Here is a 24,368-nt window from a genome sequence, read left to right as displayed (position 1 = left end):
CTTAAGTGCCTGAGGTGGTATGATCCAATGAAATTATGAGATGGCAAATTTAAAGTCAATCAGAGAAAATGTCTTTTCAAACAACATGAATTAGACCATCGAGTTGGTTGCCAAAATTTTCAAAGTGTAGTACTTTACAAAAATGCACTGGATACATGTATATGTATATGTATTTATGCATATATATATATATATATATATATAGGGATTACTACAACAGAAGTTGTATTAAATAATAAGAGTAAATGAAACCTACACTTTTTAGACAGTTCTCAAAATTTCAGCACAAAAATGACAGAATCTAATGAAAGACTGTTCCTAAGACATAGACAAAATATCCCTTGATGAGCTCCTGAAAGCTCTCTGCGCTTTTCTGTGAGACTCCTGGTAACCACCTTTACCCAAGACAAGATGCAGGATTGGAAGAATCCCTGGCTTGATTTCTCCATTCCTGTTTTCCTAAATGTGAAATGTAAACAGACGTCTTAGGATCTTCATATTTACAGTTATTTTTCTCTCTGCTTCATCCATCATTTATTCAGCTGTTCTTGTTCCATATGTTACCATACTGGAAAAGCAAGGTACATTAACTCTGACTTGTAACAGTTTCATTATTACCTGACTTTCATCCCAGCCAGTAAGAAATATGTGATAGCTTAGAAAATCATTTTTCCATTTTTCAGCCATTTTTGTTTCCAAATGGAAAAGAAGATCAGCAAACCACTCAAATGCTGATGGGTCTCGACAAATCCAGTAAAAATAAACCTGTCAAATAAAGTAAAGAGATTTAACAAGAAGCAAACTTTCAACAAAACTTCCTAATTACTTGCTCAGCTCATTAACCATATAGTGTGTGCATCTTCACCACAGTAAATTTATAGTAAACATAATTGAACATCATTTTGACATTTTAAAATTTTGATTGTCATCTTAAACAATGAGTGAATTAATGAATATTACTGTGCTAGTTAAAGTAGGCAATGGGCAAGCTTCCCATAAAGCCCTGCCAGTGCATCTCTGCTTTGACGTGTAATACCTAGCCCTTCATTTCTTGCAAATAATTTGATGATTATTTGAAATTTTGGATTTATTTAGTTTTAGTTTTATTCAGCATTGAAGCAAGGAATTCCTTGTTTCTCAAGACCTTATGCCATAGGCTAACTCTTGATGTTGCCAAAAGGTATTTGAGTTCTTCAAGTCATATGCCCTGTATAACACAAGTGAGAAATAGTCCCTATTCCTTTTTTAAAAATGTATTTCATGTTTAATTTGGAGCATCTAGTTCCTAGGGAAACCTGAAACTGAATTTATAGTTGCCAAAGGGGTAAAATGAACTACTATTCCATGATTTGTTTTCTATTGTTTGAAACCCTCCTCTCTATCAAAAACTGACACAATTTATCTCATCTAGATATTACTAGTTTCACTTTTCATCTTTTTCGTTTATTATCGGTTGGGTTGGAGAGCCTGTTATCAAAGTTTTGTTCTACAAGTAGAAATTAGAGATCAAGTCATCCTATAATTGTGTCTATAGCAAACCAAATGTTTCTGCCACTGAGAGGCATCCTTTAATCATTGCTATGACTTATTTTTCCTACTCTATTGCAGTAAATCAAAAACATAGCACAGTTTGCTGTTTTTTGATTTTTTTTAAAGAAAGAAGCTAATTTATTAATATCTTGGCATAAGGTAATGCTTGCATAGGAAAAAAAACCTTTCAAATAAGAGTGTTAGTCATTGTCCATATGATGATGAGTTTCTATTTCAAGAGTCCTTCCTCTGGCATCTTCAGCTGGAACAGTAGGAGCCCACAAGAACCTTTTTCTGCCCAGTTTTTATAGCCAGCTGGCCCAGGGATCATTGTGACCACTCCTGCAAGCGCATGATCTATTGTGATCAGTTGTCTTAACTGCGTATAAAGCGCCTTCTAACTAATTAGCTATTTCTAGAAGGCTGTCCTATATGACCACATCTGCAGGATTGGTGTCTGATGACCATGTGCAAATGTCTTGTCTGTGTACAAGTTAATAAAATTTGCAGTAGGAACTGCCTCAGCACTGATGAAATTCCCTTGTCAGGATCTTATCAGTGCACTGAAACTCAGTCACTCTTAGGTCCATCAGGAGTGACCTTAGGGAGTCTTCAGCACCATCATGATTTCCCAGTTGGAAATCTCCTCTCACAATGTGTGCTGTGTGGAGGACTGGGACCAGTCCATCCCCTGGTTTCAGCTCAGTGCCTTGTATGAAGCCATTACAGATATGGAGACAACTCAGCTGTGACTTCCTGTCCTACCCAGAGGATGAATGCCTGAAACTCCCAGGCTGTCTGTCCAGGCACTACCCTGATGGCAGTCTGAAGCACAGTTACAAGTGTGATTGCAATTCTTATTACTCAGATTCTGCAGCTCTTGCTGCCCACTCTAGCGTTATTTTGACCAGATGGTGCCAAACCTCAAATGGGCCTCTGCAGGCTGGGTATTTTCAAAATTTATCCAAAGAAGAAATTCACAAACATGGAGGAAGTCTAAAACTACGCCATTTCAGATGTGAAAGGAACAGCAGGAAGGACAATGTATAAGTTTATAAAACCTGAATGATTGGAACTTATTTTATTATGACTGTGATTTTCATTTTGTTGAAAAATCCTTTAGCTTTCTCCAACTCATCTCCTTCTCTGCTCACCAGCCCCTCTGTCTTTTATTGTACTGCAATATCAAAGGTGATCTGAAGGCATGTTTCCAAGGCAATCATTAACTCTTTTCCACAGAATCAATGGGGTAAAAATGCGTATTGGACACTTCTGAAATGAAAAACCAGAGAAAGAAACCAGAAAGCTATAAAGAGATTTCCCAAAGATTTAATATATTAGGTTGTCAGACTTCTGGTAAGGTGGTGGGAGAAAAATGTGGTAATACCATGCTTCAGTGGAGATTTGGTGAAAGACACTAACAGTAATTTGAGATGTTTCCTAGATCTGAGTGTACTGTAAGAGACCATCTGTGGTTTATGTAAGAAATATAAATGATGTATGATCCCAGAAACAGAGATAAGGCATTCAGGGTTAAGTAGGGTATTTTTACAGCCCAGGAATAAGACTGTCTGTGGAACTTTAGTACTAACCATCTTGGCTGTTTGCTTTTTCCCCTTCTGTTTCAATATTTTGCCTTAAATATGACCTCATTGCTTTATGGAGGGGGGGTTGCTGCTGATTTACCCTGGCATAGGTTATGAGGAAAAAGCAAGGCCACTGATGTTCTAGAATTTCAAATTTGTGGCAAACAACAGCATTATTTTAAATTACCAAAACTAGGTAAGCTTTATAGCCTTAACCTGTATGTAGCTTTTTTGTGTCTGAGTCCTAAAGTTGTTCTATATACTCAGCACCTCGAAAATCAGCCCACTGAGTGCTGTCAGTCTGTATCACACCATAGCTGTTGATTTGTAGTGAGAAATTTCTTCCCCCAGACTCTACTTGATCATCTTATTTCTCAAGTTTTTTCAGCAGTGCATTTGATGGAAATGTATATTTAGTACACGTGTGTGGAGAGGAGGTATGTGTTTCTAAATGAGAAAAGAAATGTTCATGGGGTAGCAACTGGGAGCATGTGGGCAGGACTGGGAGATAAGCGCATTCAGGGAAGGAGGAAGGCAAGCTAGCCAATGAGTTGAGACAATACAGTCTTCAAACTGGGGAGCTGGTTTCCAGAACATCAGACTATGCCTCTTGAAGGAATGCTTTTAGCTGTTTGCAGGCCTGGCTGTCACAGGAACAGCCAGTCCCACTGGTTGGAACAAGCCACCTCTGGCACACTCCTCTAAGGAGAGAATGCAACTTTCTGAAGCTGCAAAAATTCCTTAAGCTCATCCCACGACACCCATTGTGTTGCCTCTGATTTTCACATTAAGTGGTGGCAGGCATTTGGTGATGCTGAAATACCGTTATTGTTAGAAGAAGTATTTTTGGCTGTGATTATAATCTTAGAAAGAAAAGAGATAGTGAAGAAGTATGGCCTATGGGTAAAAGGAATTAGTTTCCCTTAGATCAAAGGGGACTTCTAGTCTAATATGCTAAAATAAATGGTGTTTACAAAGAAGTCTTCCTTTCTTTACACTGGCTGCCCATAGCATAGCACAACATATTACATATATAATTAAAATACAATAAATGCACCAAAAAAATTAATCCTTATTAAAACAGTAGAATAAAGTAGCTCCAGTGCATTTCTATAATTAAAGATTATTCTGAATCTTGTTTTTTTTCTTGTAAGCCTCATGCTATTAACTGACTCCAATTTAGGACACTTAAAAATCTGGTTTAGATTTATGTTTCATTAGTCTCCACCCACCCTACTGCCATCAATTGCATTTATCAGCTTGATGGCTTGCCCAAGTAAACTGTCTTAAATTTTCCAAGTGCTCTTTTTGCAAATTGAGTTAGATGCAGTATTGCTATTAATCAGATCAAAGCAGGGGTTTGAATAGTTGCTTATTTCTGCAATGCTCTTGCAATTCATGGATATTTATCCTTCAGTTTTCCACATCCTGTATTTTATACAATGGACAAGAGCAAGGGCTGTGTTACCTCTTTGCTCTAAGGTGAAAGAACATTCTTTGTAAATCAGCTTCCATCATGAGGATAGTCATTAGTAATTATCTGTTGGCGAGCATTCATCTGTTTCTCCCTGCTCCCTGAGGGCAGAGTTGGAGCTGCAGCTCTGGGCAAAGCCAGCTTTTCACTTAAGGGGTGTCAGAGAAGGACATCCCTCTTCCCTGTCTCTTGCTGCTCTCTCCTAGGCATGAATACCCCTGCAAAAACCTCCTGCACCTGCAGGTGGGCACCTCCCTGCAAGACTCCACTCCTTCATGCTCTTGGGTATACTGCATTACCTGTGGGCTGCAGCATACAAAAACAAACAAACAAACAAACAAAACAACAACAAAAGAAATCTCAGAGGTCATGCAGGAGGGGGGGTTTAGGGTGGCAGCAAACGGCCTTTCACATAAATGCATAACAAGGTTCAAAATCATATTCCTAAATTTGAGGCAAAAAGCTTAAACTGTTATCAAAAAAGATCAGAAAGGTGGTTACATGTGACAGAAGAAGGAGCCTAGGTTTTTAGGCCTTCGAGACAAGATTTTTGTGCAGGACTGGAGACTGGGGCAGATATTTACCTCAGGAAGTCGGTCCCAAAGCAAATGGAAGAGGCTGATTGTGTTTTCCTCTCAGTAGGAAGCTGAACTGCCACAACATGCTATGGTTGTTTAAGGTATACATGGATTCAAAAAACAATTAGACTACTTCATGGAAGAAAAAGCCACAAAGGGATATTAAAGACAGAAGCACAGCTCTTGTATCAAGGAGTTACTGAGCTACAAGTCACTCAATGGTGAGGAAGTGTCCTGTAAAACCAATCACCATCTGATTTTTCTGGTCTGTATACTTTTCTCTAGGTGTTCATGAAGAGCCACCATTGGAGACAGGACATGGGGCTAGATGGATATTTGGTGTTACTAAATAGGATCTTTCTTATGTCTTTTGTAGGGAAGAGAAAGTGGATGTTTGGTAACGCTAGAATCTGGTGGATCAGTACAATTTTATCAATTTCAGTAGCAATTGATCTGAAAAATGAGACCACTAGTGTGAAAAAAATAAATTGTATTATGCATAACTAGAGCCAGTAGAAACTTTCCAGCCATGCCTGGTAGTACATACAAAAAATTATGGGGAAATGAGGGCTCTAAGGCTACTTAATTGTGAAGAATCAATTAGATAAATGTATACTCCTTTTGATTTGCTGGGTTTTTTAAATTATACAGCTGCAGACATTATGGAAACTATGAGTATTTATATCTCAACCATATGTGGGCAACACTAAGAAATGTTAGTTCAATAACCGTAATGATAGCTGTACTCAAATCAAAACGAAGTTGTTAAAAAAAAGAAAAACCTCTTATTTATTTCCTTAATAGACATTTCTATGGTACTCATCATGGCAAAAAGAGAGTGCTGAATACTTTGAGGAAGATTAAATTATTTGTAATTATACTACAAGTGGAAGCTTTTAACCAATGGAAAAAAAAAAAAAAAAGTGGAGCTACCCTGAGATTAATCGCTCTCACTGCTAAATTTTTTTAAGTAATGCTGTGAACTTCCCCATGACCTTTCATCCACACTTTCAAAATATTTTACAAGCACTGATGAAATTTAGCCTCATAACACCTGTGAAAAATAAACATTGCTATTCCCACTGCACCAGTAATGAAGCCAAGATATAAAGAAAAGTAGAAATCCTGATAATTTTGTATTTCACAAGAATTCAGAAAAACCAAACTCTATAGTAGAAAACCATGGCAGAATGCATGATGCATTTATTTTTGCAGGCACATTTAGCCAAAATTCTCCCTAATTCTCCCTATGAATGAACACCTTTAAGTATTCTATTGTTAAATTCTGTTCTTTTCCCCTTAAGATAACAGCAATGACAATCATAACAACAACACTTTTACTTGTATACAGGTAGAATATACATAATCTACATATATAAAGTTTGCATGCATATGTGTAGCTCTTCTTCCAGTGAAAAAGATCATCCTGGTACAATCATAGTGTTTGCAAATACACTTCTTTTCCCAAATAGCATATATTTCCATTTTTATTTCCCTCCTTTCTCAGTGCTTTTTCTGCCTCAAAGATCCCCCCTGGCAATTTGAACCTGTCCTCAACTCCTCAGTTACTAAAATCCCAGATGCTTTTTCAGTGGCAGCTCGTCATTAAGATGCCAGTTTTAACACTCTTTCATTTAAAAAGATCAGCCCCCTTGGTCCTGCAATCGGCTCCATATGTATTGACCCTTTCAGAGATCTGTCTCTTCCAATGCAATTTCAATGTTTGTCCTTAAATGTGAAATGTTGAAAGTTCCTGATTCAGCTTTTAAACTGGAAAATGGCCTAAAAGTTGTAAGGTCCACAAGCTACCACTTGCCATGATAGATATGGAAGAGAATGTCTAATGCTGATTTTTTTCTATGCTACCTTCTTGCCCTCACCCCACTTCACCTTTTATCTCCTCTTCACCTATAGTCCCCAGTGCTGCCTCACATGCCATTAGCAGAAGGTACGTAACAGGTTAGAAAATTAAGGGTATGTTAATTAATTTGGTGCCATCTTTACCTTATAGATCTGAACATATTTTTTCAACAAAATAATTAAAGTGGTGCGAGGGAGTAATATGCATTTTGATATATGCATCTCATCCGGAGTTTAAATGCCTTTTATATTCCTTCTGTGCTGGTTAATATCCCAACTTTGCAATGTGAGAAAAGCAGCAAATGGTTGCTGAATGCAGCCTTCTGGACCAGGACATGCTGCTGAAGGACCCTCATGAAACTTGCACCTGGGCAAAGAGCAAGTGCTGCCCTTCCCTTCTGATTGAGATGACATTGCAGGATTTATTTTTTCGTAAGAAAGAGGTGAAGTTTCTCTTGTAGCTCCCTAATTATCTGTCTAGCTGCTAAAAACATTCCACAGTTATCTCCAGTTGCTATTGAAAATCTGATCCTTCAAATTTTCCTGAAAACATTGCAGCTTGGGCTACCTTCTTTCTTCGAGAATGACACTGAGTTCGGGGGACTTCACCCCACAGCAGTTCCTAAGGCCACTGGAAAGGGAGTGCCTGCTTCTCAGAGCAAGTCAAAGCACCCAAGTGAGACTCTAGCTTTGAATTGCCTCTCTCCCCTGGCTAAGTAGGCTCACTTGTGGAACTTTTTAATGAAGCAATAAACTTTTCCACCTACCTTCTGCAGTGCCAGTACTGTGTTAAGGTTGCAGCATTTGTACCAAATGGATTTTAAAATAGAGGCAAATGGTGTGACTCCAATTCCTGCTGCAATGCACACACTGACTCGGTAGTGGAAGATGTCTGTGGTTGCAGATCCATATGGTCCATCCACAGCCAGTCTACAGCAAAAAAACATTCAGTCAGGAGTCAACAACACATAAAGTGACAGAAAGGTTAACATTTGTTGGGCTACACATTGTCAAAACTGAATTTCTGTTAAAATAAAAGAGAAAATACATGTCTAAGGCAGCACATAAATTGCCCATACAAAGACATTTAATTTTCAGTGAGTGCCATTTAATCGCAAAGCAACTGTCTTCTCTGAAATGGGAGAACAAGAGCACCCATGTGGATTTGGGGCCTGGCCATCTATTTAAGCATGCAATTGCAATTTTCTGGCTTTCTGAAATGTGATTAGTCATATAATTGCATGTCCAAATTTAGCTGTGGAATTTGCATATTTAATTATGAATTACTGAAAAGCATCCTGTTTTAGAGCTTTATTTGTTATATTGTACATATCAAAGTAAAGAGGAACAGATTATATTAATCATTTTTAGAAGTTCTGCATTTGAGTTAAAGTAATAAAGGAGAAGGCAAGAAAAAGGTCATCATATGCAAGAGAACTACTATTTTCTCAGCTCTTTCTGAAAAAGCAGTATTTCAGGAATACATTTTTGGCATAATACTGTACTTAGTATCTGATGTAAAGGCAAAAATGTGTAAGGAGACATGCTTGTTGATATTACTGCCTCCTGTAATCAATGTTGCTGATGCCAAGAAATTAATTTTGGTCAAAATTAGAGATGAGAAAGATTGTTGAATAATCAGATTCATTCCTTTAGCTACATGAAATGTAAATACACACAGTACTTTGGAGTGTCCTCAGGTGACAGAGATCCCATCATTGCTTTGAATGCTTTACTCAGCCACTGCTTTACAGCTGAGCCAAACACAAAGCCTCAGAGAAGCAGGGAGGAGAAAGAGGAGAAGGAAAACTGAGCTATGCAACTCATTAATTTGATCTAGACAGAGTGGACAAAGGTAGGAAGATAGTAAACAAAGAGCCAAAAAATATTACAACGTGTTTGCCAAAGAGATGCAGAAAACAGGGCTATGGACTTTCTTACTTTTGCGGTTTGGATTGTCCATATTCTTCCTATCCATTTCATTAGAAAAGAAATTAGATTCATGGGAAGGCAGGAGAAATATTTAGTTTTGAAAGGTATTATTAACAGATTCTGTGATTATTTTTAGAATTTAAGCATTTGCTGATCAGCTTGATGATTGTCTAGTACTCCTGACTGTGAAAGCAGTTAGATTTTGGGGCAGTGTATTAAACCAGCAATTAAGTCAGCCAAAATCCTGAAGAGACACAACATGGAACTTAATTATTTTCACACTAATAGACTATTCTATGATTTCAGCTCCCAAATTTTTCAGAAGTCACAACTGTCTTTGCTACCTATATATAGGTATGAACATTTACTTTAATCCTCTTTAACTAATTGAAAACCACACATTTTATTCTTAACCCTACCTTATTATTCAGTTGCTCTGTCTTCTCCACAGAAGGTTATTTTTTAATATAGTCACCAATTTGGTGTATAACTTTAAATATTGAAACTATGCAATTTTTTGCTTTATTGCTAGTTTAACTATTGAAATATTCTTTTTAGTACATTGCAAGAAAGAAACTGAAGGATGCCATTAGGCACCCTAATGAGATTAAAAAGAGGAGTGTTTATATATGACAGTACTGTTAATTTCAACCCTGCATTGTGGCAAGCAACATTTGATAACTTTTTTTCTCTTCTTCATTTTTTACACTTTCTGTCAATCACTTTGAACAATTTTTGCTCCAGTTCTGCTGAAATGGCATACTTCTCATTCCATTTGACTTTAACAAAGGCACTGATTTCATTTCTAATTCTTATTAACTGATACAATGCAAGGACTGGACCAGATTTTCCTGTCTGCACCCAACCTCTAATAAAACTCTGCAGGCAGTGGTGTCTATGAGCTTTCCAGGGGGAAATCAGTCCCTGCAGTCCCAGGCCCTACACACTCCACTAGAATTTAAATGATCCTGTGCTGGCCTCTTCTTTGCTGAAAATCTCTCCTATTCCCGCAAGCAGTGCAGAAGCAGAGCTACGTGGTTTGAATCCATTCAGTACAGAGCCAGATCCTTGGCTGGAGTAATTCAGGATGGCTCCTTTGACTTCAGAGGATCCCTACCTGACTTGGAACAACAGTGAATCAACTTTTTGCTTGTATAAAGATGCCAAAAATACATAATTTGAACACAAATAACCTTTATAAAGTTTAGCATGGTTTGGAAAATTGAGACAAGGTCAAAGGAGACAGTCAGAAAGAAGTAAGGTTTAGGCAGATGTTTCAGGGACCACAAAATATCTAAGTAACTGAAAGGGAAAAACTAGAATTTTTGGATATTAAGTGATGGGTACCATAAGCATAGAGGCACAAATCTAGCAAATATCTTCCAATGTAATTTATTAAACAACTCTCTTCCAAAATAGATATCTTTAGGTGTAGATATAGGTGTTAGAGATCCAGATAGAAGCAACAGAGATAAAGATATTGATATGGACTTTAAGTCTTGGATTAGTCATCACCTCCTCTTGGTAGCTTCTGGCCCTAGTTCATGCCTAGTAGTTTGTGGTGTTTTTTAGCATGTTCTATTCATGAATCCAAAACTACAATCTAATAATGTATCATAGAAACACATGCAAAGTTAATTAAAGGTAAAATGTTAGCATTTATTTTAAAATGTAGAAATAACATTTTAAAATATATTGTCTCTTATTCAAACCTTGGTAACATCCACAATTCCTTCAGAGCTTTTTCCTCTGCTCCAAAGGCCTTGAAGAGGGCTGCAGTCCAATCCCCAACGAGCCGTATGTGGACGCTGAAGTAATCCTCCTCGGGAGCTGAGGTGAGGGTGAAAGGGTGCCACTCCAGCTGTGAGACTGATGGGCACTGTAGGAATATATATTGGCCAGCTCCCATTTTAAAGCCGTGTTTCTTCATGTGGATCTCAAGGACTCCAGAGGAATGTGTCACTACCTAAAGAATGATAAAGGGACAAATTTTATTCTCATTCAGAATGGTAAATGTTTGTTTTCATTAGGTCACAGATATCCTAACCTGCATGTTTCAGTGTTATTGCCCAATGGCTTGAGAGCATGTACAGTGTTGTATATATTGTTCATGTACAGAGCTTGTAAAGTATGTACTGTGGTACAGTTTGACTTCTGAGTGCAAGATGCAGAGGAAAGGCTGTATCCATTCAACAATTTGTCAATTTTCTTGGTATTACCTGTGCATTATATAATTCTAATATAATAGAATAATTCCTTAATTCCTAGTTTTGCTCTCATGTAACACTGATAACTCTGTGGGATTACAAATAAAAGGTACAGTGAGCTCAATTCTAATACACTTTTATAAAGAGGTAATCTCAGTTAAGCAGCAGTTTTGTACGTCACCCATAATATACTGAGATTCTCAGATCACAACCACTGTGTGAAATCAGCAGCAGGACTTATCCAACATCCTGTTCCCCTCACACAAGGTACACCTGTTCCTGATCCCTGGCATGACACACATGGACTCATTTGCTTCAGTAGCAACATCCTCAATCTATTCTGGTGTGATTTAAATAGTCCCTTGGCACAGAGATGGGGGAAATTGTTACAATGGTATTAGTGGAGCTTTGACTATATATGCTAACTGATCGTGTAACCCTTCATCTCCTTGGAAGACTCCAGATTTTAAGGTAAAAACTGTGTGCTGCTACTGAAGTCAAAGTAGTCTCTGGCATTAACTGCAGTGGAACGTGGGTTTAGTTCATTTAAAAGGGAGACCACAAAGAGATGTTTGTGTTGTGGTGGTGTGAAGTCCGGTACTTCATTAATCAAGTTTGGTCCCATATGGAATATTCTTATGGATTTGCTATTGGAATAAATGCAAAATGTACAATCAATACTTGGCTGAAAACATGGTAGTGATTGAAAAGTTGCTGAAGCTAGGAGTGAAAAATAAGGTCCCTAATATAAAGAGGTTAACTAAAAACAATAAAAAACAATTGACATAAAGGGTTTTTTTGCAGATATGCGAGCTATGTTACATACCTTAGTAATTATGACTTCCTGTCGAAATCTCCAAAATCTAACAATTCTTTCACAGATGTACAACACCATAGGACCTAAAACCCACTTCCAAGCCTGTAGAAAATTCCATATTAAAAAACAATGTTTATTTGAATGTCTACAAAAATACTTTGCTTTTCTGGTTTAAATCAGCAGGTAGCCTAAAATTAAATTACTTGATTTTCTGTGATTTTTGGTTTAACTTTCTCAAGAGAGTATTTGTGTTGCTGCTGTAGCTGTTCTGGCTTTGTTGTGGAAGAGACATATGGGACTCCCTCATAAACACAGTCCAAAAGCAGTGCTAATATGTCTCGGTACTCTGGCCAAGAAGAGTCCCTTAAAATGTTTTTCTATTAAAAGGTAAAGGATTAATCTATTTAGATGTGGTTTACATATAGTTGTCATTGGACCTGAAGCTGTATGGATGTGTACAGTTATACAATATTACCCATAGACTTACCTTTATTTTTTTTTTTGCCCAAAGTCTAAAGTATTTCAAAGCAGGCAGATAGGAGCAGCTGTTATGGTCAGCTGTGAGTTTTCTGATGGTGTATGAGAAAACGTTAAGTCCCGAGTATTCAATTAGAGAAATGGGATACATTTCCATTTAATCCATTAGTCAACTCTTTTTCAATAAATGGGGATTTTTTTGATCTGGGGTACTGAGTTGGTCATTCTTTTAAGTATAGCAGATGATTGCTGTGCTTGTACTTGCTAATCCTATGTACTGATCCATAACAATCAGAGATACTTGGCTATTCCAGTATACGAACTGATCATTTCACTGAGTTGCACTGATAGCTAAGATAATTAGATATAATTGAATCTTCATGATTTAAAAAGAATGTGGGTTTTTTTTTCCCAGGAAGAGACACTGCTTTATTTCCACTTTCGGTAATTACACTGCTTATTCTAGCAAACTGGATACTCCACAATCATGTGGCTTTTAAAATTGCCAAAGAGTAACTTTACTTGCTGAAACATTGACTTTGCTCCACAAGCTGGGTAGCGAGGGTTATAAAGTATCTTTTATAAGAAGCAAGCCATAAAATTATGTGACTTCCTTAGAAAGTGCTAAGAGGATGGAGAGGCTATTTCCCAAGGTTAATTATTGAAAATTAAATTAAAAAAAAAATAAAAAGAAAACAGGATTTAATAATGGGAAGAAGCCAGCATAAGCCAGAAGACTCTCAGCTAAAGCAGAAACTCAACACATCCGTTGTACCTAAATACTACAGGTGTCTGTGTGCAGTGGGTAATCTCATGTCTTGAATACATTTGCATATATCAAGGCACAATAATGATGAGATCTGTTTTTCCTCCCTTCCATTTCTGCTACCTGTAAATAAAAGCATGTGACAGGAATGATAAGGTTGCAGGCTACCCTGGGCGAGAGCTCAGCTGTGATTTTAAATGTGCCATCACTCCAGGGCAACGGAGCACTCAATCCAAAATGTCTCTTGGCTGGGCTGGGACAATGGGGCATCCCCCACGGGCTCCTAAGCTACATGGCTCCTGGCTGGCTAATCAGGGCATCAGTATTCTTGCCCAGGTAGTGTTTCCTCCTGTAATGAGAATGAACTGACACGGGGCAGTGATGACGCAGGTGAGGCTGTGAGGACAAAAGTCCAGACGCCTTGGGTGCAAGGGAAGTGCTCCATCATCCTCAGCAGAAGCCAGACTGGGCTGCTTCCTACCTGCCGAAATATGGAGCAGGGGAGCAGGTGTGGTGGGACTGAGAGAGGGCCCTGTCGTGGGGGTTAGTGCGCTCTGGTCACTTCACAGTGCCCCAGCCGTGCACAAGGCTGTCCCCTCCCTGCTCCAAGGCTGTCCCACCTGTGCCAGCCCCTGCCAGCACTGCACAAACCTCTCCATGGCCTCTGAGTGAATCTGTGCTGTTTGTCAGTGGTGTCTAGCAGGTATCACACCATAGCACATTACACATCCAGCAAGGCGCTGTTCATATAGATGATCTATATGCCATATGGTATTATCACAATTCATTTAAAGTAATGTGACTTTGCAAGTATGGCCCTGGGTAGGCAGGAAAGTGTGACAAAATAGGTTTAACACAGAGAAGTGGAAGTTCTTTCCAGTTAGTTTTATGATAATGAATGTCAAGGCATGCTGTTGGAAGCAAGCTTGTGTCTGTATTCATGGTGTGTAGCCATGTATTGATTTTTATGGTGACATTGTAGCTGAAATTTTTAGAGAGGCATTCATTTTCTCATTAATATGCAGGTTGGATAGTGGCTAACAATAGTTTAGTTTAAAATCTATGTCAGCCATTAAAAGAGCTACCAGACACTGAATGCTAATTTTTCTCCTTTAGGATTTCCTTTGGTATGTTTTTTTTCTTTTTGGAAGAAACAACAGAAACTTGCATATGAGCAACATAAATCTTGAGCTGAAAATGTTAAATGATTTTGTTTGTATGCAAGACATCTGACATACTGTACAAGTCTGCTACTTAATTACCCCCTGTGGATTTGCAATCTTGTTCTAGCAAAATCACCCTTCCGTGGGACGTTTTTCCTGCCTTTTGCCTTTCCCTTTCATAATTCATTGTTTCAAATTCTCTCCTTTTTACCTAACTTAAGACATCAAGACTGGACAGTATGAAGTGTGTGCCCCAAAACAAGGACATGATTTTCTCTGCACCTTATTCTCCCTTGGTATTTAAACTACCCATGCTAAAGTACTGTTAGTTAAAATAATAATATTAATTTGCATCCCTAGCTTTACAGGTCTATTGTATTTTCTGTATCTCTACCCTCGTAAGGTTTTCACTTGGAGGCTATCTTTGTGCAATGAGCACATCAAGGATATTTGGGATACTGAATTATTAAAAAAAAAGTATACAACAGATCAGAGAGAGTACAATTTTGATATTCATACCCTTCAAAGAAAGTGTTAGTGTTTTCTAACTAAAGGATCTTCCAGAAATAAAAAGACAAAATTTTGCTGTTAATGACACCAAAATTCGAGTATACAAAACTCTTCACCTGCACTGATTACCGAGCAGTTTGGGAGCACTATCTTAGTGCACAGGAAGAGATCCTTGAAAAGGAATGTGGAGCTACTCTCTAAACACAACACTAAGTGCCAGTCACTGGCACACTCACCCCAGCCCCCTGCTCCCGAAGACATCTGGCCTCCCAAGAAGGGACAATATGTTAAAAGCAGAAGACAAACATCACTCTTACCACAGGTTTGTTGCCAGAGAACTCTGGCAAAGGGCACTGAGTGGCGTTCTCCCATTCCCAGTAGTGATCTTTACAGTAGGTGACGTTGTGAAGCAGCAGACTCTGGGGTGTCTGACCTCGGACAAGCTGACTGAAAACAAAAAGGTTCATCAATGATGTGTTTCTTTCCAAGGTTTCTGTGTTTGTCTAGGTTTTGCAGTCATAATCAAATGCCGGTTCTGAGATAAATGAAAGTTTGAGAATTGGCCATTTCATTTCAAACCTGTTCTGCTCTCATGTTCAAATTATCTTTCCTTTAGTTTGCAGTGACTATTTTTGACCAAAGGCAAGAAGTGTGCTGTAGTATTTGTGTCCATCAGTGCAGCTGAAATGGAGAGAGCCCTTGCATAGAAAATGTGCATTTTACTGTATGTGACAAAATTTGATTTCCAAGTTCTTTGGAGGAGGCTCTTTGATTCCTCTGTATTTGAGCATCTGGGAGTGTTTAGTAAAGTGATAAAATTTAATAGTGACAGACCTTTTCTTTCCTTTACTGCTTTCTAAATGTATTTTTAAAAGCTATGAATAAAGTTGGAGGAGTGTAATTAAATGTATAATCTCTAAATACACTAAATTCTAGCGTGCTTAATTCTGAGAATGTTAATGATCTGAATTTTAAAAAATATATCAATCCTGACTGTTCAGTTTATATGTGTTTCACCTGGTGTTGATTATGGGCAGAGAAGGAAGATTTTTATGGGGAAATCCTGTTTGTTTCATATTGTTTCTCTGAGTTTTTCCTTCCACACTTAGTTTGCCTCTGATGCCTGTTCAGACAGAAAGAAAAGGAGTTAGTTTTGAGCGAGGTTTGTGCAGCCACCTGGGAAAGAGGAAGAAGTGGAAGGGGAATGAAACCTTGGGGTTTGACTCTTTTTTCATTAGCAGGGGTTGTTCTGGGGCAGGAGGAAGCTCTCTTGCAGTGCACTCCCAGCCTGGAGCAAGCAGAATGCTCATTGAATGGTATTGACAGGGCTCTTCAGCCAGTGACCCAGTTCTGGGGCAATTTCTGGCTGAGCAGTGCTGGTCAGCTGGCTAGAGAGAGGGAGCTTACAAAGCTGAAGGTTTCAAAGGGTTCATTAGAGTTGTTTGAAGTTAGATTCTAAAAGTTTTGCCAGAGAGGCAGGGGGGCATTTTAATCAGCCCAGCATAAAGTCTATAGTGTTTGCTTGCAGCTCTGTGTCTGTAAAATGGGACTAATTAATTGGGCCAACTTCAGGAACACTTAAAGCCAAACTGGATGTGGCAACTCTCAAACTACAAGGGAAGAGGTGGGGAAGGTAACACACCACAAACCATTGCACTGGCCTGTTCCCTGCCTCATGATGAAGCTTCCATGTACCTCCAGAGAGCAGGCACATGCACACACTGCCATGGGCTAGGAAGTTCCACTCTCTCAAAGAATCCTGGTCTGTACATACTTTAGTGGTGGGCAATAGCATCTGAATATTTTATGAAATAGACATAAAAAGTGTGTTATGATCACAAGGACAGGCTGGTAGGGATTTTAGCAACCTGGTCTAGTGGGAGGTGTCCTTTCCCATGGCAGGGGTGCTGGAACTAGATGGTCATTAATGTTCTTTCCAGCACAAACCATTCTGTGATTCTGTGAACACCAAATGACTGCCCTTGGATCCAAAAATCTTAACTACAGCTTGCGGCCATGTGCACACAAGCTAGCCAGCAGGAAAAGATCCATGGAGCAAAGCAATCTTTGTTGACGGCCCTTCACAGGACATTGTTGAGGGCTACCTATGGCTTAGGACCAGGTCTGGCTTGGTCCTATGAATGGATCACTTGTTAGTTCCTGGAACACAGCAATGTGTTTCTGTCACTGAATTTCCACCCCAAACACTGGTTGTGCAGCCAGGGACTGTACCTTGGTATAAGCCAAGTCCAGGAGGTGAGGAAAAGCGTGAGATTTACCTCAAAACTTCACTCCCTGAATGAAAATGTGAATGTAGATTAACATGAATGCTATCACACATAATGAGAAAAGGAAGTGGAGGATAGCACACAAGGGAGAAGATGATGCCAGTGGAGCTGGAAACAGAAGATGGAAGTGTTTTCAGCTCTAAGCACCTTGCTGCTCTCACTCTGCATTGACAGAGGATTTATCAGTCCCTGAGCTTCTCAGAGAAGGTCCCATGCATCTGCTCTCCCTCACTGTAAGAACCAGAGTCCTCTACTAAGAGGACAGACCTTTCTTTTGTGCTGAGGGACAGGGAGAGAAACAGCAACCAGGCAGTCTCTCTGTCCATGAAAATTATCTGGCTGGGCTAGTCATAAGCCTGACTTGCTTGTTACTGTAGTGCTTTAAACCTGATTTGTAGTATAGTACCTAGCACTGGTACACAGTATGTCTGTATGGTGAGGAAATTTGGGGTTCTGGTCCCTGCAGAGAAAGGTCAAAATCACTTTACATTTATGGAGGGAGAAGAGAATGGCCACAGAGACACCTACCATAGGGTAGATGACATGCTGAAAGCTTCTCAAGCTTTTACAAGGTCTCTTGAAAAATGCCTAACAAGAGCTATGAGCATAAGGTCCATCCCTTACTAATTTGAACCTACAAAGTTTTGATTCCTGATCATTAATGTCCCCAGTTCCCAAGCATGAAAGTTCATTCATTGATAAGGTACAGGTTGTAAGGTGGTAGAAGAGTGGCTGAATAAACTGAAGGATGCTTTAATTCCTCAGAAAAGGGATGTATTTTAATTTCAGGATGTTTTCATTTTGTAATCTCACCAAAGATCCCAGCAGTTTGTTAGTTGAAAAGCATGGGATTGTGGATTTGGATGGTGTTTCATCTCAAACTGTGTACATATACCCCATGTAGTTTACACAAACACTTACCCCATACCATGGACTATTAAACCAATGAAGAAAACCACAAAGAGGTGGTGGGTGTACCAGAAAACCTCATAGCATGACTTTCTGATGAGCTCAGTGGACGAAGTCATGATCAGAATTAAAGCCACAGTTATCACAACTCCAGTTATTCCAGCTATTGTGGTCAGTACTTCTCCTGTTGTGTTCTAGAATAAGAATACATTGTTAGTATTAGTATCATTAGTCAGTATTGTTATAAATTATTTTTATTACTATTTCTATTACTTTTATTATTGTTACTGTTTTTGCTATTACACCTAAAGCCAAAATCTTCAGCATAGGAACAAAACCAGAACAAGACATGGAGGCAAGACAATCCTTCATTTTACCACAGAATGGCATTGAAAGACATCCCTCTGTTCCATTTCTACTCAGGTTTTTTTTCCAAACAGATATTTAAATATTTGCTGCCACTTATCTGTTTCAGGGATTGAAAGGAAGAAATTAGACAGTCTCGTTTGTACTTTGATCAATTTTACTTACTTGCACACATAATGAAAATATGTCATAAATAAAGAAAAATTATTAGAGAAATGAAGAGATTAAACCTAGAAGTCTAATAAAGAAAACAGCACTAGAAACCAGCTTATTTTTGTGAAGTGATAATGTGAGGTGCTAAGCACCTGCAACTGTAAAAGTGTGGAACCCTTTTGTGCTTATTTTACTTCAAAGTTTGTGGGGCTGTAGAAGGCCTGAAATGGTACACAAAGATGTCATACTCTCATTTACCTAAAAATATATCTTGTTTACCTGTTCCTTACATTTATATGGAGATACACTGCATAATACTTGGGTTTATTTTTAAAAATACATATTTATATTAACATTTTTATACTTGTCAAAGAATAAACATTAATATGCTGGGCTGGAACATGTTCTTTCTTGTTCATGAATCACAGATGTCAACACAGGTCTGGTATATCTGTGTAAACCCACCAAAATAAACTGAAGTGAGAGTGAAGATGTATTTTGAACACAACTGTCAGATGTTGATTGCAGTTATAAAGTGCAAATCATGAAGAACAGCAGTAAAACTCTCACACTAAAAATGAGAATCAAGCTAAATATGCCATCAGATTGTAAATGAAGTCCCCATTTGGCCTACAAAGCATGTATATCTGTTTTCCCAGTGCTGATGCACAGGAATGAAGGAGCTCAGCACATCTTCTGGATCCTGATTTGGTTCTACAGCTTAATACACTAGGAGATAAAAAAACAACCCTCTATTGTATTTGTAAAGTGCACTCATTTGATATGGAAATCCTAGAGGTGATAAAATTCCACAATGCTATTTTTGCAGTCACTTTTTACAGTAAAATCATCCTTTCAAATGCTCACACTTGACAGCACACAGTACATTTTCAAATGGGTACCTGTGAAGAGCGTGTTCAGATCCTCTTACATATTAACAGGATTGATCTAGGTGATATTTTGAACATTTCCACTACAGTGGCTAGTTTGGATATTGAGATGAAAAAAGGCAAAATGTCAAAGACAGTACATTGCTTCAATGGCAGTAGGATAACACTGAAAAGAACGCCTGAATTGTTGATCTCAGAACTTTCTTCTCTGAAGTTAGAAACAATCTTTTGTTTGCTTCCCTTCATAATTTATTAATTCTGAGTTTAGCTGAGTTTAGTGATAAAAGAAACATAAATATTAGAGGTTAGAGTAAAATCTAGGCTGCAAATTGAAAGGTAATTGTGAAGTGTATTGCTGTGAGAAATTTGAGAAAGAATCTCAAAATATCCTAACCTCCTTCCTCAAGGATATTTAGGATCTTAATGCTAATTAGACGCCTACCTCACAATTATATCACTATGGGAATGATTAGTGGAGAAAGAAAATGCTTACTGAAAAATGGTAAGGTCCTGTTCAGAGCTGGGAGCTTTGTTCTGCTCCTGGGGAGCACCTCATGGCCATGCAATGGAAGTGGTCACTGAGTGTACTGAAGGACTGGGAAGCTGAGCCCTTGGCTTGCTGTCCTGTTCCGATGAGCCTGACTGCTTTGTCAACACTAACATGAAGACTTTAGCATTCATACCACTGACTGCATCAATTGGCTTGATTTTCTTCAAATTTGAAATGGTTTACTTGTTTATTTTGAAAGATGAAAACCCCATGCTATCTAAACTGGAAAGGAAGGAAGGAAGCAAAAGCGGGATAAGCCTTGCAGCTTAAAAGCACTGTTGAATCCCATCAATGGTTCTCCGGCCATCCTCTCACTTGGGTTCTTGTTCCAGTGGAGCACATCAGTGTTCCAAAGAGCACCAATCCATGGTGTTCAGGTAGCCCTTACTCCATGCTGACTGTATGGGCATTTTCTAAAGAGCAGAGCAATATACATAGGAGTCTCACCAAGGCCATTTCAGCCCTGGAATGTGTAACTATGAAACAGGATACACAAGGAAACATCCAGCATAAATGTGATGTGTGCTACAATGGAATGTGGGGGAAAAAAGGCTGATTAACTTTTGCATGGTTTACATGCCTCCTCTGCACGTTCAGCTTCTCTTTATGCTATGAATATCTTAAGGGAAAGTTCATAATGTTGTTGTGGCTTATCCAAGAGAGTGGACAGGGGGCACAGTCACTTTTTTCCCCAAAACAAGCATAACCACTTATGGGTTGAGGATCTTGTATCTCTGCTAGTCTCTGAAAAGCACATAGCAGCTCTAGATTCCCCCTGCACTGCCCCCTGTGTGCAGCAACCCCCTGGATGGTTTTGAAGGTGCTCTTCCCTGAGCAGCCACAGTTGACGTGTCATGAGGCAGGATCAGCCCCCAGATCGGGAAGGTGCTGCACCACCATGGGGAGAGACAAATAGCAAATGCAAAAGCAATTGCGATGTGCTGCTGCTCTTTGGTTATTTTTCTTTCTAAAAAGAAGTTTTACTTGTTCCATGTATTGATAGTTTAGTTTTTGGGTTTTTAAAAATTCTTTGCAGGTTTATTTAATTGCCTGCTCTTCACAACACTCCTTATCCTCCCCCCACCAGCTGTCTCCTGACAAACTAATTAAAATACTATAGACATTTCTTTGAGCTTAGTAACCTGAAAATTGCAGCTCTGAGTAAGTGTTTTCAGCTGAAATTGAGGTTAACCTTTGCCAGCACCTTCTCGCTCTGGTTAAAAGGCTTTGAAATACAGTTTTACCAGCAATAGAATCCACAGAGGAAAGCTTTTTAGATGAGGAAACCTCAAAAGTGACGTCTTACTGTTTCATAGGTCCTGATTGGGTTCAAGTAGCTTTCATTTGGGCTCTTGCCAAGACCAGAAAGTTTATTCCGTAACTCGCCAGCTTCTTTTGACTGGCTGGAATGATAGCGCTCGATGTTGATGGAGTGGGCAACAATATGGATGGCTGCAGGACAGAGGGAGTGGTGTGAAATTACAGCACACTTGTATGTGCCCACAGTGCCAGAAGGAACTTCATTACTCACACTGTGCACTATCTGAAAAGCTCAGGCATAAATTGAGAGTTTTGCATGGATTAAGCTGACAATAAAAAAGAGAATTTTATCAACTGCATGTCTAATATGAAGTGACTGCTTCACAGTAGAGAGGATAGGAGCAGCAGCAGCCTCACCTCCCAGCTTTACAGTCAAGTGCCCTGCAGTCTCCAGTGTCATCAAAGGAGGACATCTTGAGAGTTGATATAAAGTGTACCCCTCTGGCTTTAAATTGCTCAAAATTAGTTAAATTTATTAAAATTTCTATTTTTAGTTAATATACTAGGATGTGCCATGGTTTACCCTTGCTACACAGGACACTAAGTTGACTAGTTTAGGCAAGTTTGCAACTTGCACTAGAGACGCTTTTAAAATCTGTCCCTTATGAACAAGCAGCTGTAGCATTACTTTATGCAGGTGGATCCTGGGGAAGCCACAGGAACTATGATTTAAAGGGAGAAGAGCAAATCTCAGTGTTAGATCTGATTTGTCCAGAGTATCACATATTGCCTCTACTTCTGGCCTGCCCCCTAAAGGTATATGAAATGGTCAGTTTAGAAAAATTCATTAGCTTGAAGTAAAAAAATCCCTTGTAACTATTTTCTTGGGTGGAAAGAGTATCATTTCCAGAGCTGAAAAGGAAGGACTTTGTTTTATTATTGGCTTATATAGATAAAGCTGTAATCAAGCTAGGTGCAGGGTTTCATTTTTCAATATGAGAGATTCTCAAATCCATTACATGCAAGTTGTAATTAATGCAAGATATTAAATGCCAAAGGATGAAAAAATGACAATGAAAGATAATTATATGTTTACAGCACAGCTATTTCTAGTTTTTATAATTAGCTTCCTGTTATCATTTCTCCTTCAGTGGTTATCTGTTTCTGTCCCTGACCATTTAAAAAACCTTTCTAAAAGGCAGTATTTGTAGTAAACCAAATATTTTTCTTCTCTGAAAAATAGTCTCCTAAAATTTTTTCTCTTCTCTTCTCTTTTCTTTTCTCTTCTCTTCTCTTCTCTTCTCTTCTCTTCTCTTCTCTTCTCTTCTCTTCTCTTCTCTTCTCTTCTCTTCTCTTCTCTTCTCTTCTCTTCTCTTCTCTTCTCTTCTCTTCTCTTCTCTTCTCACCTTTTTCTCCCTTTGTTTTAATTGTGACTATGTGGATGAAAAAAATGTTTTGCTATACTAGTCACTGTTTAATCATAGATGTAAATGCAGGATTAAATGCATAAGGACCTTCACATTGTTGGTTACTTATGAGCCCACTCAGTGGACTCACTCACTCCACATGCTGGAGGGCAGCTCCTCTTCAGCACCTGGGGACAGCTGTGTCCATGGAAGCATGAGCTAAAGTAAGATGCTGGCCATGGAAATGGTTAAAGCAGCCAGTGCAAGAAGGTAAAACATTGCCCCAACAGTAAGTTATCCCATGTGTCCACACTGGAGACAGGCTATTTTCACTCTGTACTTCTGAGGTGATCCTTCTAGAGCAGTAGATGTGCTGTGGTTGGTTGATTATCAGGATGCATGTAATTCAAAATGTAATATTAACTTAGGGACTCCCCCCGCCACTTCTTGACACCTCATTGCCTCATGCTTAGATATTCACTGGGAGATGAAAGACCTATTTAAAAATCCCTGTTACATTAAATTTAAAGTAAGGCTTTAAACCAAATCACATGTCCTAGTCGCTGGGTTGACTGGTTATTCTCTTTTGAGCTGTCTCTTGATGAAGCCCTTAATAAAAATAGTTCAATATTTATTGACATAGGTATCCCAGGTGAGTATCCTGAGCACCCAAACTGCAAAATCAACCTCCCATTTCTCCTGAATCTTTGTCCCAATGAATAATAAATTATTTGTACAAGCTGGAATAGCTTCAGCAGGATGGAAACCGAATCCAAATTGGTATGAACTGCAGAGAGATAAAGTGAGCCTGGAAATTAGAAGACAGATTCAAGCCATCAAAGGAATGAGACTCTAAAATAACCTTTTGATAAACGGGATAATGGGATCAAGCAATCTAAGCAGCTTTCAGCCCAAGGTTGGTCATTTTATGAAATGGTGTGCATGACATGACTGTGAGCATCAGAGGGTGTTGGACTCTGGCCTAGCGTGTTCTGCACGTGTTGTTATGGGTTAGTGCTGCATGTGAAACAGCCTTGCCAGCATCAGGTGAAAGATGCTTCCTGCAGGCTGTGCATGAGGGTGTGCTCCCAGCACCCCAGCAGTGCTGGGAGCACTGGAAGGAAGGAACACTGGACCACAAGCAGCAAATGAGATGTGTGGATTTAAACTATCAAAACCCAAGGGCCCAAGCTCTGAGCTGGATGGTTTAGGTGGCAGCTGTGTGGGGGCTGTGGCAATCTGTTCCCCAGTGTACAACTGATGCATAAGCAGTATATAAACACTGTTTATATATTTAAGTGTAACAGCACATTTAAGTGTGTTACACTTAAGGGGGGAAGCAAGGGGGGAACTGTTCCTACAAGGGGCATTCAGAACAGATGTGTTGGCCTGGTAAGGGTGCTATCTGATCCAGCTGGAGGGGAACCAAGTCGCTGCTTGATGAAGACCTGATTTCTTTGACATCTGAAAGAGCTCACTCGTAGGACAGGAGTGTGGGGTAACAGATTTCTGTCTTTGGTAAGTTGTAGAGTTACATGCTGCACATTGTCTGGTATGGGCTAAGGGGAAGAGGAAAGAAAGCTTTCAAAGGATAGAAAACCCTGACAAGGACTCACTAAGTGGACTTCTACTAAGTAGTTTTATTT

The 24,368-nt window shown here is 39.0% G+C and overlaps 1 protein-coding gene across 1 annotated transcript in view; it reads right to left on the bottom strand.

The window, feature by feature from the left end:
- Positions 1–24,368, bottom strand: part of NOX3 (NADPH oxidase 3) — a 38,402-nt gene that overhangs the window by 5,213 nt on the left and 8,821 nt on the right. The window contains exons 5-11 of the mRNA XM_058802281.1: positions 21,363–21,508; positions 18,110–18,291; positions 15,218–15,347; positions 11,994–12,086; positions 10,673–10,926; positions 7,796–7,958; positions 619–765 (exon numbers count right to left, since the gene is read on the bottom strand). Of these exons, the coding sequence (XP_058658264.1) occupies positions 619–765; positions 7,796–7,958; positions 10,673–10,926; positions 11,994–12,086; positions 15,218–15,347; positions 18,110–18,291; positions 21,363–21,508 (1,115 nt within the window). The remainder of the gene's footprint in view (positions 1–618; positions 766–7,795; positions 7,959–10,672; positions 10,927–11,993; positions 12,087–15,217; positions 15,348–18,109; positions 18,292–21,362; positions 21,509–24,368) is intronic.

Source organism: Ammospiza caudacuta, chromosome 3, assembly GCF_027887145.1.
Source record: "Ammospiza caudacuta isolate bAmmCau1 chromosome 3, bAmmCau1.pri, whole genome shotgun sequence".
Taxonomy (NCBI): Eukaryota; Metazoa; Chordata; class Aves; order Passeriformes; family Passerellidae; genus Ammospiza; species Ammospiza caudacuta.
This window is presented reverse-complemented; position numbering and strand designations above follow the sequence as displayed.